Source organism: Nomia melanderi, chromosome 10 (genome assembly GCF_051020985.1).
Source record: "Nomia melanderi isolate GNS246 chromosome 10, iyNomMela1, whole genome shotgun sequence".
NCBI lineage: Eukaryota > Metazoa > Arthropoda > Insecta > Hymenoptera > Halictidae > Nomia > Nomia melanderi.
Genome location: NC_135008.1, coordinates 7259554 through 7277693, shown reverse-complemented (window position 1 = coordinate 7277693; position 18140 = coordinate 7259554). Strand labels below are relative to the sequence as shown.

The following is an 18140-nucleotide window of genomic DNA, read 5'->3' as shown; positions in this document are numbered from 1 at the left end:
TAACCCTTTTAAGACTTCAATGGAGCAATACTCCAGTTTTGCTATCACTGAATTAGTTTCGTTAATAATTTTTCGCAGAAGTATACGTACCTCCTCAGTAACTGTAAAAGAAGCAATTATAAATAAATCATTTTGACCCATTTGGTACTTCTTCCATCTTCTAGTGTTAACACTAAAACTACCGAGCAGTTAAATTGACTTTTCGAAATATCTCTATAGAAACTCCAAGAGTACACCTATTGAGACTTTAGTTGATTTATAATTCAGTTTACGTATTGCTGAATCAATTTCCTCAACACTAAACCCAGCAGACGAGAGAAAATGACCCATTCTCGATGTCTTCTTTTTGCAATTATTAAAAAGATAGATGTTTCGCTGGAAAATGATTAAAGAAATTGATTTAGCAATACGAGAACTGATTTATAAATCGATTAAACTCTCAATAGATATACTCTTGGAGTTTCTATAGAAAAATTTCAAAAAGTCAGTTTAACTGCTCGGTAGTTTCAGTGTTAATCATTGTCCGGAGAAACATCTGTTATCTTTCTAATAATTGCAAAGAGAAGACATCAAGAATGGGCTATTTCTTCTTCTTCCATCTTCTAGTGTTAAGGGACGGATGAAGGTTGTCGAGACGATTTTTTTTTCGGTCAGCGTTTAATGGACGCAGATGTCCAGGGACCACCCACGCTCGCTTCAGATTGCTTTCGCGTATCATGTGCCACGATACCACTCGGATCGGTGGCCAATACCATTTAAAGAAAGGACGTCACGTCCGACAGAGAACAGGCCGGAACAAGGCGCGACGATGGGCTCGAATAAAAGCGAAGAGATCCGTTTATTTAGAGAATCGGTTCTGCTCGCTCAGCGGAATCATCTCGCTTGCGATCCAAAGATTAAGCGCCGTTTCTTCCGAGATTCAATTCCGCTCGAGGGATTTCTATTCTACCCGTTGAAATGACGATGATATCTTTCTTCCGTACATTCGTCGTTATTTTCTCGCGGTAACTTGAGAGGTCCCGCAAAATTGAACTCGGTTTCAGGTTCAAAGCTCGAGGAAAATTATTAGAAAGACACGCAAAGTAAAGATTTGAACGTTCTTCTCGTCTACAGCTCGTTTCCGGGTACGCAGTTTGAAACGGTTGATTTCGAAAATATGAAACGTATTGTTACAAAGGTTTTCTTTGTGAAATTTAGTTCGTTTTCGCTGAAATGGCGACGCAATCTTTCTTCCCTACATTCGTCGTCATTTTCTCGCGGTAACTTGAGAGGTCCCGTAAAATTATCTCGGTTTCAGGTTCAAAGCTCGAGGAAAATTATTAGAGAGACACGGAAAGTAATGATTTCTACGTTCTTTTCGCCTTTAGCTTGTTTCCGGGCACGGAGTTTGAAACAATTGATTTCAAAAGCAAGAAACGTGTAGTTACAAGTCTTCTTTCTAAAATTTAGTTATTTTTCAGATACAAAGTTTGAAGAAGTTCATTCCGAAAACACGAAACAAATTCACGAATCTCGTCCCGCAAAATTCAGTTGATTTTTCAATGTATCGCTCGAGAAATTCGATCTCGAAAGTATGAAAAATAAAATCGGGCAAAATATACGATCACCAGGTTTCGTAGAAATCGTCGCGAACGCGTCCGTTTGTTGGAGGGCTCTCGTCTCACTTCGAATTCTATAAAAAACAAAGAAGATTACAAACAAAGGACATTTTAAAATATCATATCTCCTTAAGAAACGTTGCGAAAAAAAGATGAATATTTTCGTTTAAATTCTTTTCCGAGTATTTGTTTGATGGGGAATTGACAGCAATAACATTGACCACATTTCACATTATATGTATATATAACATATATGTCTATATATATGTATATTACACTGGACACTACATATTTGATCGAATAATAGTGCTCGTATTGTATACAATGAATAAATTACAGTACAATATTTACATACGATGACGGTGCTTGAAAGTAGTCGATTCCCTAGTGTAAAAGAAGATCACGTTTACGGATGCAAATTGGTTCACATTCATCGATAACAACCCTCCTTCGTAACAGCGCACACATTCAACGCGCGGGTCTTCGGGGATCACGCGCATACACACATACACCCGCACAGTTTCCTCGTTTTTACAGTACAGACGATTACTTCGCTTTAACTTTACTTTCGCAACTTTCGATCGTTCCTGAAAGACTCTTCGATTTCTTGAATTAACTTAGCCTCCCTCTTTCTCTCTCTTCCTCTCTCTCTCTCTCTCTCTCTCTCTCTCGTTCTGCTTTGAATTACCAAATTCGAACGAGTCGTCGAAGCGTCTCTGAAATCGCGACAAACGAATTATTTACCATCCAAAAAGGTTCGTGCAGTTCCGCGGAAATGATTCCGAGGTTATTAATCGTTCGGAAATGATCTATTTCAAAATTCGCAAATCATTGGCCACTCGGAAATGATCTGTTTAGAAATTTGTAAATTATTCGTTTAAAATAATCAAGAACATACGAGAATTATCATGGAAACAATTGTTTTGTAATCTATCAGCGACTGCAACTAATTTTTATAGTACTCCTATCGAAAATTAGAAATGCTATAACATTCCTTCGATCTTTTATTTTCCTTCTTATCAGAAAATTTGGATGCGCGGAAAATCGAATAATTTCAGGGTAGTTTCTTTAAGATTCATTGAAATATTTAATATTACAACTGGTGCAATATTGGAGCCTGTTGAAAGAATTAAAACGATCACTTTTCAACGTGACGAAGGCTTGCGTGTTTCGTTTTATAAAGTTACTCAAACTTTCCTCGAAATTTACCGAAGACTGCACCAACCATTTAGCTTCCGAATACTTCGGTCCATTCTTCGTTGAACAGATTATGAAGATCTTCCGGTAAAGAATAAGGTAAAAATTCCTTGGAATTCCATCTCTTTTGTTCAATATTAAATTCTCGTTAAATTCAATATTACATTCTTTGGTTTTAGTGTACAAACATTCATTATTATTATTTTTATTATTACTGTTATTGTTATTATTATTCTTATTATTAATATTACTATTATACTGCGAATCTTTATGGAAAACATAATTTTCTTAATACAGTTTAGGAAGGCTGGGATAGAACAGAAGTTTACATCGTCTATTAATGGTTTCGGTGTGTTAACGTTGAAATATAGGCATCATTAAATTTTGCAACATTTCACAGTTTATTACGTTCGTTCGATTTCCATCCTCTATAAATACACAAAAATCCGCAGTCTAATAATTATTTTCCACGAGTCCTCCTCTCGATTTTGACACGATTTCGGGGACACCCGATACGTAGCCGAAATTATATAATACATACTCCAGTGCTCAAACGCTTCGCCTCGTTCGCGAAATGCAACGAACGCTCTTAAGTTATTTTTTTTTACCGGTCGGGTTACGAGTTCCATGCAAATTCATACTTTCAAGATTCAACGATGCTTGTCCGGTGATCGTTAAACTAATTAGTATATTGTTCAAGGGGAAATAACAAATGTTTACCTTAAACTGCGTAATAATCATATTTGCCACGTTTCAATGTTTCTCTCTGAGTCGTTTGTAAAATAATTAATATATTTATTCGAGAGAAAATAACGAAATCGTTGTTTCGTGGAACGTAAGAATAATATTTATCCAGCCGTTTGTAAAATAATTCGTGAATTTATCCGGAAGATAACAACGAAATTGTTGTCTCGGGAAACGTGTCTCATAATAACAGTTTTCACGTTCCAATGTTCCCTTCTGGGTCGTTTTTAAAAGGCTCACAATGCATTATGTATTCTATCACCTCGAATTATGTAATAATTGCTTCAAGTTCGCCATAATCGCTGGCTAATGAAACTGTGTACGTGACAGCGGCCGTTAAAATTGTTTCGACGAAGCACTGATGTTATACCTAATAAGAGTCTAAAACTTTCTGCGAGGCTTGTCACATTTCGTGACAAACTTCTAAACACTCTCTGACAGTTAGATCTATCTCCGTCTTCTTTATTAGATATCTGGAGACATTGACACGTCGGCCACCGAATCAGCGTTCGTCGAAATCCCCTACCATCAACACAATTTTCTTAACGAAACAGAAACAGGAAACCTGACATTCTTCGTGGAGATTCCCTTCTGGTGTCTTATGAACAGAATAGAATTAGTTTCGTCGGATATATCAAGAAAATCAGTCGGAATTCGCGTGACATAGCAATCCTTTGCAGACGAGAATTGGAATTTCAAAACTCTTTTCCGTATGAAGCTAAATTATATTTCAAACTCTTAACCCTTTGCACTCGAGAGGTGACTCATTCACCGCCAGATTTCATACGGTGAAACTGTAAAATTAGATATTTAATATTATACCTTGTATAACGCATCAATTGGAGAAATATTGAATTAAAATAGCCTTTTCTTCTAATGTACATGATTTCTCTTCCACTTAGTTTCACGAAATATCGTGTTTATCTCGTCAGAAAATGTTCAAATATTTCTACTGAAAAACTTCCGAGTAACTTGCGATTTTCGATATAAAAAACGCAATGTCGCCAATACGAAGGCATTCGTCCGAAGCAGATCGATCAATCTAGATTCAATCGAATCTAGAACTGTTCGAAACCCCGATGAACGAAGCATTTATTCCAAACTATTTCGTGAACGTAAAAATTTACCGAATAATGTTTATAAAATTCTATACACGTGAAAATAGTGTTAATCGAATATTTCTCAACTTTCGAACTCGATCATCTTTGATAAACGAACAGGTTAAGTGTACACTGAATATTCGTGATTTTCCACGGTAATTGTAAACAAGGGAAAAGTGGCAGATAACGATGTGTGCCGAGGCTGTCTCTCTTTTCCGTTGTCGCAGCGTGAAGTGTTGCGTTGGAAAGATCAACAACAACGATCTCCTCTATCAAGCGCCGGAGGTCGTTATCTCGAGACAATTATTTATGGTGTGCGCTCCACGCGATAAACACACATCGCATTGATAACAAACTCGCCACCGTTATAACGCTGCCGCGATGTTTCGCCCGGTATGCGAGAACTGTTCATTAACACGCGATCCTGACGCAAAATCTGAATTTGCATGAACGTCGGAACCCAACGGCGATAATCAACTCTCTCTCCTCTGTGATGTGTCTAACGCTAGAACTACCGTACCCGTAGAAACAACGACTCTCAATTGTCTCGTTGTGCGATTATTGTTCTATTTAGCAAGTACTTATTTACAATAATATTCATTTGGATATTTTCTTAGTAATACTCATGTAAATACTATCGGAAATGATCTCGAAAGCAAATAGTTTCTAAAATCGGAAAAAATTCACGTGTCAACCCCGATGAACTCGGTAGTTCTAGTGTTAACAAAACTCGACGACTTACCTCGTGGCGAACAATTTGCCGAGAAGGCAAAAATTCCATGCTCGTTCCGTTCACTCCGAAGTGTAAGGATTGGCAACAGCTAAAACGATATTTCGTATGAATCCGAAAGGATTCCGCGTTGTTCACGCAGGAAGTCGATCATTGAACGCGTTTAACCGTTCGCAGACGAGGATTTGTGCAGTTATTTAAAGACTTTCAACGTATAAAGCTAAATTATATATAAAACTCTTAAATATTAGAAGAAAGAGTATTATACACTGATCTTCCTTTATCCGAACAATTAAATTATTTATTTACAACTTCTCCCTCGAGAAATGAAACCTTGATGCCTCTGAAATGACATTCGTTCCCAATGGGTTAACACTAGAACTACCGCTTAAACTGTCTTTTCAAAGTTTCTTTATAAAAGTCAATGTGTAGTCATCAAGATTTCAACTGACTATATCTGAGTTTCGATATTACTAAATAAGCTTCTTCAATAATTCCTCGAACAAGTATCTGCACGTTGTCGGTGATTACAAAAGAAGGAATAATCGATTGGTCAATTTAACGTATCTAGTAGTTCTAATGTTAATCTAGCTCGATGTGGAACGCGTCGCGTTGCTTCCGGAAGCTCGTTCATCGATATCGTTCTCCCGTGACTCTCGAAAAATCTTTAGAATGTTACGAATATTCAACGTTTCTTATATTTTTCTTATCTCCAATATATTTTTATCGAGACAATGTCCCGCGATCGTCTCCGGTGCGCCGAATGCTTCGCGTGAAAGTGGAAATCGGTTCGTTCAGCCGTTTCGTGACCATAAACCAGACGCCTCCTGAGGTATTATCGTTTTCAATACTGCAACGTTCGTCCCTGGCCGCGAAGTGGTTGGCAAACCGTCTGCGTCTCGTTCAGAGGATGCTCACAGAATCAGCGAGATCATCGTTCCAACGGCGGCGGCGCCGTCGGAACGACGGTCTCATCTATCGCTGCGGGTTGCAGTGGTAAGTGGTCAAGCTCTTGAACACCTTGCGCATCAGCTGCTGGAGACACCGTCGGAAAGTGACGCCGCACATCGCGTACAGCAGGAAGTTGATGCTGAAATTCGTGTAGTAGAGTAGCATGAAGAACTGCTGCAGACACCAGAGCAGGTCGGGCTTGTTCTTGTGGGCTAGCGTAAAGAAGAACACGCACAGCCGGATCACGTAGCTGGAAGTAAACAGGGAAATCCATTTTTAACCACGCTCGAAACCAGCCTCGTCCTCTTCCCCTACATTCCTCGAGTAATTCCTGTATTCCTGGGAATTTAATTGCTCCTCTGGTACGATATGAATTCCTACATATTCAATGCTCACTAAATTCGTACGAATTGAATAACTTCCGTTGGAATGGAATCCTTAGATATTAACCCTTTGCTCCCCAGAAGTTTGTCATTGGACTTAATACTTCCTAACGAGATGCAGATGACATTTTCTGAAATTGCACATACGTTGATGAAGACTATTCCCTTTCGATATTTCGCATATTGATGCACTGTACAGGATTTAGTATTAAATGTCGAAATTTACAATTTTTCTGTGTCAAATCAATTGACTGAGAGGCGCCTCTGAAGAGCAAAAGGTGGAGATTAGTAAATCATTGGGAATATAACGACTCCTGCCGAGTAATTTCTAGATTAGCGGAATCGATGAATTCTTACGTATCTAATGACTTTTGTAATGGTTACTAAAATCGTACAAATTGAGTATCTTTTTCTAGGATTGAATCCTTAGGTATTAATGTACTCTGACGTAAATCACTGAAAATTTGATATCTTCCGCGGTAATTACTAAACTCGTTTAGGTGTAATCGTTTCTGTAGTAATTACTGTGCCATTAGAAACTTGATTGCTTCCATTAGTAATTACTGAAACCGCAGAAAATTACTAACAACCGTAGCAACGGTTCGATCGCTAGAAGTGTAACAGCTTCTGCGTTCCTAAATTAGTAGAAATTTGGTGATTCGTTTAATAATGGCTTCGGTAGTTCCTAGATTCCCAGGAATTTAATCGTTCCTTTTAATCTTTCATATAATCCTTAAATATTCAGTAACTCCTTTAGCCATTCCGATTTACGAATTTACTAATAATGCAAGCGTTCCCTCTTTCAAAAATAATCTTCACCGTTCAAAACTGACTAGCACAGATTGTTAGCCAAGAAGACAACAAACCGAGAAACCCACACGAAGGAAGTGTTGACTGACCAGTGGTCGACTTATACTACTTGCACGCAGTCGAAAGCCAATGTGCAGAGAAAACTAACAATACGTTGAATACAGTAACTAAACCGCGAGACTTTATGCGCGTGCAGCTTGTAAAAATACTGAATGAAGAATATAAAACGAAAAATTCCGTACAATCGAAGATCCGTTTCATTTGCCTTCCGATTTTCCGAGGCAAACCGCGAAGAAAGCATTCAATGTTACACAATTTCTTCGATCTTGTCTAAAGAAACGCTTGTTTGCACAATTTTTGCGGTGTACACCTTCGTATTTATTCGTCACAATTCCACCGGAATGCAGCTACAAAACGGGAAATCGGTGGATCTAGTGCTCACCTCGGTAAATTCAGTAGAATGAAGACGGTACTTATCAGCAGCAACGTCTTCGTATTCCCTTGTTGATTCCTCCTCGACACGAGGTTCCTCGAGGACGACTTGGTGTCTGTAAAAAAAGAAGAAAAGCGACCATCGAACAGTGAACGCATCGTCGCTGCCAACAATCTCCTTATTTCTGTCCGACCACGATTTAGAAAGTAACAGCCAATCGACCGCGTGTATTATTATCACGAGCTATTACCGTAATGAATACCTACAATTCTGGTGGGCGTACGCAGCAATGACTGTAATGCGTTTTATCATTATACTAACCACTTTCACCACCTATAAATTTGTTCTACATGAATCTCACTGTTAGACCACCTACGTCTGAAAATGGCGACGCGATTGAATGAGGAAAACTTGATCAATTGAAATTTTTCTCATCAACTTTAATTGAACTCACGCGACAGATTTTTAAAAATCGTGTTTCATCAAAGCGAAACAGCTATTCAGTGAATCGTGAATGCGTACTAAATAAAAAGGAAGGACTAAACGAGCTAAATAGCAATGCTCTGCTAACGGGAAAATGTTAAAATAATTCAGTGATCCGAACGAAATTACTGGAAACGGCTGAACCGCTGAACGATTGCGCGTCAATCGCGGGTGCAAAAGCCAGATCGCGTCAAAACCCACGACTCCGATGTCCGAATCAATTTAGCTTGGATGTAAAAGGCCGAGCCGACATCCGCGAACTCAGGAATTTCGGGGAACGAAATTTGGAACGAGTCTTATCGACAAACGTGGCAAGTTTGAAAGCGTATCAAGGATCATTGGTCGTCGAGCGTGGGCGGACTCTGGCGGAACGGAACACGAACTCGATCGGCAGGATTAAACGGACACACGTTGGAATCGACAGCGACGTCGCTAGCGAATGATCGAACGAACTCATACGCGGAACGCGAAGTTCTGCTTTTTTACGCCGGAAACGCGTATCGAAAGAACGCCGAAAGGAACGAAATTGGATTTTTCGGGGTCGCAGTAAACCCGTTCGAAATCTTGTGGCCCAAGGTACGTCGATGTTATCGGATTAAATATTTTTTCATGCCTTTTAGTTGTCGTGCAGCTGCTGGAGGATTATTCACAAAAGAAAAATCTGTATTGTGAAAAAGTTCGTTCTTCCGAGAGGATTTTTGAAAAGGATGTTCCGTTCTTCGAATGATTGAATTCTTCGTTTGCAATCTTTTCGTTCTATACGTGATGATTCAATGCTACTCGATTATGGTTTCAAGTTACTGGAACCAATAGCGGCAACACTGAAGCAATTAACCACATCTATATCGTGTCCATGAAAACGTCAACACGTAAACTGCCGATGACAGGTGCTTCAAAATTGCTGAAGAACAATTACAATGAAAAGCTTCATTTCAAATGAAAATATTTAGTAACATAAGTAACTAGATCATAGCGTAATATGACCACTGTGATACTAAGTAATAATTATTTTCAATATCATTCGCCTTTGTCATTAAAATTTAATGAATCAATTTTATTTCATTATCAATGGCTACACAATTTCTTTTACTGTCCAATTTTAAATTCAACAAAGCATTGACATTTTCTAAGATATTAAATATTGACTAGTTATAAATAAAAGGTTTACACTAAATTAAGCACAAATTACGTAATACCTCGTTTTCTTTATAAAATGTGCTTACACCATTTTCAAAATAAACGGTCCAAATAATAAGTGTTGCTATTCAAAACGCTGGAAATTCTCGTGGCAGTCAACGTGTTAAACAGAACTGAACCATCAATATTACTAAACTCTTCCGAATTCAACTGAAATATCTCTTTTATCGATCATCATGCTACAGAGCGAACATGGACATAGAATCTGCCTCGAATTTCTCGCATTTTCCCAACAATCAATGACGGTCGGTCAATATCAAGGAAGAACCTCGGAGCGAGGGGTTAGTTCGGTATTACAGTAATTCGACTTGTGACCCTAACAACAGTGAACCCGCTAAAGACGTACGCGCGCTGCGTATGTATGCGTCGTCGGAGTGGCAGTATCGAGAGAGAAAGAAATGTATTTACTTACGTATACAGCGAGCAGCTATTTCGGGCAGCTGGCAGACATTACGCGGCGTGGACGGCGGCACCGAGTTCGTCTGATGCCGGGAATGATGGGAATGGTTGTTCTTCGACGAGTTAAAAGATTGCTGCGAGGGTATCCTACGACCTCCGGGCATTGGTCCCAGATTGACGCCGCCGCCGCCATTGTTGCTGGTGCTGGCACTCTGCAAATTGATGCGGCAAGTTCAACGCGGCGTACAGCGGACAATCAGCTAACCCCTATTGTTAACGAACAACTCAAAGCTGTTCACGGCCGATCAACGTTGCGTTGTTGTCCATCGATCGTTAGTTGGACGATTAGCTACAAACGAACCGGTCACAAGGGCAAAAGGACTCCTCCATTCACAATGTCCCACTTGTTAGGTAGCTATGGCAACAGTGATGCCTCAACTGTGACTAGTCGTTACTGGTCGGGAGGCACAACGGAGAACGCAAACGAAACTGAATGTAAAATTATAATTGAGGAGACCGAAATAAGCGCTGGCAGCGAACGTGTTAACCCCTTGCCTTACAATAACGTGTGAGACCCGTGGCGAAGATTTTAAACAGACTTTAACAAATATAAATATCACGCAGTTCTCGTGAATTCCAATGAAATACTATTTTTCTGTTATAAATTATATTGCAGAGCAAATTTCGACGTAGACCATACATCGAATTTTTCTCTGTTTCCAATAAATTATTAACGACAAACTTGCGATGTTGATCACAGTTGAGAAATCAATCGTGGGGCAAGGGTTAAGAAACTACCGATTGAGGAAACGCGGGATTATCTTACAAAACAGAATGCGACGAAGCGAGATACGACAGAGAATGAACATGGAGGTGAATTTCCTATTTACACTTTTCCCGGTCGCGTTGCTCTATTGAGCAACTCTAGAACAGCAGTGATCTCAGATGTCACGCATTGTTGTTATTAGCTGAACCGTGTAACAAAGAAACCAGACGATACAGAATACGACAAAGTGTAATGTAACCAACATTCGTATTTCGTTTTGTCTTATCTTTATGGAGTCCTAGGGACACAAGGGTCCGAGTACAATGTTTCTTGGAAGGACCTACATGTGTAAGGAGATCTCTTGATGTCTAGGCCGGGGAATATGGGTCTGAATAGCCGAAATGGAGCGCAGACCCGTCCATTGTCTCACGTGTTTACGACTCTGGCGTGAGATCTTTTAGAACAGTCACACACACACTAAGTCCGTCGCGTCAAGCAGCACAGCAAGAGATCCCCTGTTGCTGTTATGACGTTTTAGCTTTGGGTAGCCGACGCATGGAGTGCCTACTGAATGTATAGTGTCCATCGTGGCCACGTGGCGATCGTATGGAAATTGGCGGTTCCAGAGTGCCCGAACTAGGCTCTAACCAAGTGTTGACGCTCGGTGTCCCAAACTGAAACACCGTTACGTCAACGTTCCTCTAAACCTTTCAAGGGATCGTAGCTCAAATAACTTTATGAAGCCATCGACCATTACCTTCAACAACCACCCTCAGCTGTTCGAGGATTAGTATTTTTGCATTTCAGATATTTACTCTTTGCACGTTTTATTAGGATTAAGGAGCTTCATACAGTTTTTCACCTACGGTCGAGGCACGCGGAATGTCCATGACGTCACGCGAAGGTACTCTCGATACCTGCAGGTGACCGATGGACTTGGAGGCGGTCAACTCTCCGGTGACCGTCACCAACCAGGAAAAACGGCCTCCTCCCGGTCCAAAACGTAGAAATCTAGGAAACGACCAATCCGCGTGTCTCATCCCCCGACGCTACCCTTACGGCCACCTATTTAAGGGTAGATCTTAACACATATCAGCGAATTTCTAACCAAGAGTTCCACGGAGTCTCTAACGAAGAGCTCCTCCACAACACAAATCGACGGAATTTCTCATCAAGAATTCCACAACTTAACATATCGACATCGATCCGGTTACAACTCAACGAAAATCTCATTATTTATCATATTTCATTCAGGCTCAGCATCACTAATCTGAAACTGAGCCAGAGCATCGCCGTATCGAACTGCGAAGCTCAACACCAAGCCTTGGTGTGGACACCTCGATCTGGCAGGCATTGCTTACGCATGTATGTGTGAAGCCGAACAAGTCCCATCGATAGACCTACAATAATTGATACTACAGGGTCCAGGTGTCCGTGGGCAATGCAATGTAACCCGTCCGGACATAGGCATTGGCTTCGTAGTGGCAGTGGCTGCAAGCCCGTTTCGGCGCGTGAGCAACATCCCACCTGCTCCTGGACCACACAGGAAATCTGGTAAAGTTTTGGAATGTGAGCTCGGCGCTACCATGAAAGTCATCCCCGGGAAGCAACACTGGTAAGGCTACAGTCTCAGCTGATTGAGCTTAACACGTTGACTGCCACGAAAACCTTCAGAGTTTTATTATTCTTTTGTAACAAAGATAAGGAGGAACTGTTGCTTATTATTTGCTATCGCAATGCTTACGTCACACTGTTATATATATAACTTACGCTATGAAATATTTCCATTCGACATTAGTTACATGACAAATTAAACTACTGTCAAGTAATTTGAAAGCTCCGGTCATCGGAGACCGACGTGGCAGTCAACGTGTTAATCTTCCACGCCCATGGGGGTCCTCTTTGGTAGGCCTTCATGGCAGGAACTTAGAGGATGATCGAGATTCCCTCTGTGTGTACAGTGCGTTACTGACATGATCCCTGTGGCCCAAAAGTGAAGAGAGGCAGGAAAGCAAAAGTAATTCGGCCGCATGCTCCACCTTGTTTCTCTTCACTTTTAACCCTTTGCGAACGAATGCCGACGTTTCAACGAGGCGAAATGTTCATATTAAGAAGACTAAATCAGAAACGAATGATTGAATTACTCAAACAGCAAAATACCAGCGCAAAGTTTCCTTCTTTCCTACTGATTAAGCAATTGGTAGATAATTTACCTTCGTCTGTTGAAGGTTTCGTACCTTTCAAAGAATCTTCGTCCGCAAAGGATTAAGCCTGGGATCGTGTCAGTAACGCACTGTACAATTGCATTTCAGTCGGATCGCTCACAAAACATTGTCCGGCTAATGTGCTCTTTATTGAAATTCAGTCCACGAATCGGCGATACCGTATATTAACCGAATGGACAGACACGACCCAGTTCATAGGTACCATCATTAACGCTTAAACTGGCGATCGATCAGTATTCGGTGACACAATTGATTGTACAAATATAGATATCGTGTTTACTAGAGAAACATGAACTGAATCGGGGTATAAATTTGTCCGAGTGATAATCTTATCGATCGGTAAACCGATATCCGCTAAAATCCTGTGAAATCCCAGCTATATACTTCGTAAGATACACTATGCAATACGAGATAATCCTTGTTTCAAATACTTTGCACGTTTGGAACCATAATGGAGTCCGATTGATTCTCTCAATGCGTCACTATCAAAATTAATCTTTAATAGCTTTCAAGCTCGAAATCCTTACTATTATCGGATAATCCAGCTTCTCGTCCCCTGAACACGCGCCAATGGTACTTCCAGGGGTGATTAAAATTCCGGTCGAAATGAAGCGATGAAATTCCTCAGGGGCAACTCATTGCTTAGACGTAGCAATTAGAAAAACTGGTGAATGGGCAGTAAGCTAATAATAATATAGTGATTTCTCGACACGTCGACGGAATGCTCAGTGTTCTATACAATATTAATGACACTTTCATTACAAAGATAAATGGTGTTACAAATAATTACTAAACATTTGGTACCATAGCCTCTACGCTACACTATTATTTTATTACTCACGTTACTAAATACTTTTATTCTTACCGTTTCATCTCACTTTCAAGCAATTCCATGGCATGATCAACACGTATACGAAGTCAGCCATGACACGTTAATATTTTAACAACTTTTAAGCTCCCTTTCCAAGGAAAACCGTTCAAAAAGCCCGTCCCTTAGAAACTCGTTTCAATTCAGTTCTCTATGGGAAATATTTAAAAACTTTCTTGAAAAATATCCCCACCCTCGAACGATTAAACAAAAATTCGCGGTCCGACACCCGGGGTTACAATTTGATAGGGGTGGCATATTACGGTCAAATTCCTTCAGCGTCGGAATTCCCTGAAGGTTCGAATAATGGCGGTTGTGCAGATCCGTATCCCTTATCTGGAATGTGGTCTCCCATATACGTATTACGTGGACGGAGGGGAAGAGACCTGCTAGCGAGAGAAAAATGGCTCCCCGCGCGCGCGTGACAACGAGAGACGTACGCGGAATGGTGGCCACCGGATGTTCCGGGGATTATCGCCCGGGATGTTCACTATGCGTTGCCGGTCATGTGATTCTAATCCGTGCGTGGGATGTCGGTGATAGGAAAATATGGCGACGGGGGATCAGATGAAACGGATCGCCGCGAGAGAAACGTACAGCGAAATCTTCTAACCATCTCGATTAATCCGTTCCGTATGACTTTACGGTAGCCTCGTGGCGAAGAATTTAAAGTTATTTTAACGAATGTAAATGTTAGCGAATCTCTTTTCATTCGAAATTTAAAATTTAGAATTTAGAATCTAGAATTTGGAATTTGAGATTTACGATTTGGACGTTGATATTTGGAATTTGGAATTTGAGATTTGATATCGTAATTGAATTAAATGTTGATGTGAGCTTCAAAGTGAACACCGAGAGCACCTCGGGCCATAAACATGAGATTAGTCAGGGAAGTTTAACTCTTTGCGAACGAAGATTCTTCGAAACATACAAAACTCGATCTCGAAGCTAAATTATATATCAATTGTTTAATGCGTTCACACCGGCGTGTACCACCGGTGGCTCACAGTAAGATAAGGTGGAGTGGAGTAAGTGCACCCCAGTTTTTAGTAAATTTGACTTTCAACCCATATATCTTTAATTTGTTTTATAATACTTTAACATTTATTGAAATCAACGAATACTCGAGTTAATACGCTTTAATTAACATTGACAAAAACGCCAATTTCACTTGTATATTTTAATTTTTTATGAAAATTGTAAAAAATCCAACAACTGTGCACTTTCCCTGAAAATGGGGCACGTGCACAACCGACCATTAAAACCGATTCGAAGTCTTATATCATATGCTACGAGGCAAGAGTATAACTATTGATATGTTCGCTACAAAATACTTTTTACCGCATTCAAATATGTTGTTTCGTTTTGGAGTAGAGCAGATAAATAAAATAAATAAATAAATACAAAGGAATTAGTGAAACGTATTTATTCAACGTAGCTAATTACTATAAGTATATTATTCAGAGATGTAAAACAAGAAATAATCAAGCAGGACATTTTCTGGGGCATGTGCACAGCCATATGCTCTTACCCCACCACAAGGGACGCACTTGCCCCTTGTCTCAATATTTACAAGATAAGAGCACACTACTGTTTTTCCCAATAAATTTCAATAATTCAACGGAAATTATTTATTTGAAGTGAAATATAAACAATATTCTTTATTACTTACCAAAAATAATAACACAGAACATACAATTTCCTTAAAAACCGCAGCACATTTATGATGACGTCAAAATAGACGTGCTGTTTACATGTGGTGCTTTCGAACTGGTTGGCATAAACCGGGGATTCCCCTCATTAATTGGGCGACACCTACGTGGATAGGATGGTATTAACTTTCAGTAGATTACTGCATATTATACATTGCAATTTCTCTCGTATTATATTAATAAGAGCCCGTTTATGCACTTACCCCATTCCACCTTATCACATTGGACAGTGCGTAACATTGATGGCTCATTAGACGGTGCGTAGCATCAAATATGTGGCTCGTCAAGTGGTTTAGCAATTAGAAAACATTGCCATATAGTTGAGAATTAATTTACTTATTGATCATTTCAATATTTTTATCAATTTTGAGAATTCAGCCGCCAAATGGGAAAGAGTGGAAATTACAGCGCCGGCGTGAACGTGTTAACGAATAAAAAACAAGAAAACTGAGCGCTGATCTCTTGCTGTTCGATGAATTAGATCATTTGTCCGCAATTTAGTCTTCCAAATCTGAACATTTCGTCTCGTCGAAATGCCGACACCCGTCCGCAAAGGGTTAAAATCCAGAAAATGCCCGGAGTTTTCCTAGGAACGCTATCTGCGACATGTTTCACGTAACGTTTGAACAATTTCATTAAAATTAATGAACTCGAACGCACTAGTGAATACTACGTATGCAGCCGAATGTGTTCTCCAGATTTTGCAAAATGTACGGAATGCAATTACACTTCTGCACGCGATTAACGTTGGAATATTCGTGAGTGCAGAGAAAGAAGGTTAGACAAAGCATCCAGCTGTTCGCCTCAGGTGTTCGCGTGGGAAGCGTAATATTCCAAGGATTCAGCGCGGCGGGAGATTTTCCGTCCGTCAACTTCTGTTCGCCGTGAGGTCCACGCGAATAATATTCTTCGACTACCGCGTAACGAGCGAAACTCGCTGAATTACGAGCATTCGGCGGAAGATTGCAGCATTGGATTGCGAATCGAGAGGTAACTCGCGATCGCAAACTTCAGCGTTTAAAAAGGCGAGAAATATAACGTTCCCAGCGGTGGACGGAAAATTTTCGAAGAAACATCGTTGCATAACAAGAAGCAACGCTACGTGTCTGTCTCCTAGTGTTTGACACAAACAAAATCTTCCTATTCAAGTCTCCTTCGTTGACGTCACTTCGAGTCATTTCGAATTCGCAACAAAACCCACGATCTATGATAATAATAGGATTCTCTTGGCATGCATTGGCGCGCTGATTGCTACCAGAATCTTAAGCGTCCTATGCATCAGTTACTACTTTGCGGCAAACATAAATAGAAACGATTCTGAATTATTCCCAACTACAATCCTTACCCTGCTATCCAATTGTAACGCAATTAAACATGAATCAAAACAAGGAAATAGAACAAGGAAAGTCTGATTTTCATGGAATAAGCAATTTACTTTTGTTATTATTCCAAGTAAATGTATTCATAATTGTTTCGATTTGTCACGAAGGAATAAGCGACACGGAAAACCGTCAGAATTCTCACGATAGTCAACGTGATACCGATTTGACAACGATCCATAAGGACTAGGGTTAACGATGAGTGTTAACCAGTCAAGTAGCTCGATCTTTCACTCGTCGGAGCGTGCAACCTCGCCGTTCGAGCAGAGGATTCCGCAGGGAAAGAGAGCGTGCGGGTCGTCCGCGCTGAATTCACACTTTTTGCGTGCGATTCTCGGAGATCGCGGCTCGAGGAGCTTTTTCCACGCGGAAGACCCTGACCCGGAGAGAGACAGGGAGCACGTGCCCCCCAGGCGGGCGGGTATCTGCCGAATCATCGGGATGGAAGTGTTTGACAGCTCGTTGAACGGCATTCGTTCGTTCTTTCGTTCGTTTCGCGACATGCGAAACTGGTTCGGTTCTTGCGACTACGGCTGCCGTTGAATTATTCATGTCGCTCAGGTGTTTCGAGGGTTCTTCCTTGTTCTCGCGGGCTCGAAAGCCGTCGACCGATCTTCCTCGATCGTTGTCGAGCACCTTGTCGACACGCGCCGCGGTAATAAAACGAGCCACTCGTTTCGCGGCCGGGGGGGGGGGGGCGAAGGAGGTTACGTATCACGGGACACGTCATGTCCTATTAATCTAATGGTTCTTAACGCGATTCTTCTTCGACGACGCATCGTATCGATTAGTGGAACATCTTTTCAAATATTATGCATGTTGTAATGTAAAAACAATGATTACATTATATTTTTATAACACTGCGATATTATAGTATTGATTCTATTGTATACATTGCATGAATACTGGAATTTTCTTTTTTTTTAATAATATTGTAGGAACTATATGAACGTGAAACGTTAGATGTATCACTTCAATATTATAGTATTGATATTATTGTATAAATTGTATAAATATTGGAATTTTTTTTTTGTTTTATATTATTATATAGACTATATGAAGTTTAAATGTTAGATATAATACTTCGGTATTATAGTATTGATATTATTGTATACATTGTATAAATACTGGAATTTTCTTTTTTGTTTTAATAGTATTATTATAT

General features: G+C 40.2%; 1 protein-coding gene across 2 annotated transcripts in view; it reads right to left on the bottom strand.

The window, feature by feature from the left end:
- Positions 1-1660: 1660 nt before the first annotated feature.
- The window catches only part of LOC116429807 (uncharacterized), a 39015-nt gene continuing 22535 nt past the window's right edge, over positions 1661-18140 (bottom strand). The window contains exons 2-5 of one of the 2 annotated variants that reach the window (XR_012999542.1): positions 10039-10237; positions 7956-8061; positions 3516-6570; positions 1661-2314 (exon numbers count right to left, since the gene is read on the bottom strand). Coding sequence is in view for 1 of the 2 variants with exons in the window: in XM_031983149.2 (XP_031839009.2) it covers positions 6345-6570; positions 7956-8061; positions 10039-10237 (531 nt within the window). In the remaining variant the exon portion in view is untranslated. Of the gene's footprint in view, positions 6571-7955; positions 8062-10038; positions 10238-18140 lie in introns of both variants that reach the window. The other variant, XM_031983149.2, reaches the window with a different exon arrangement.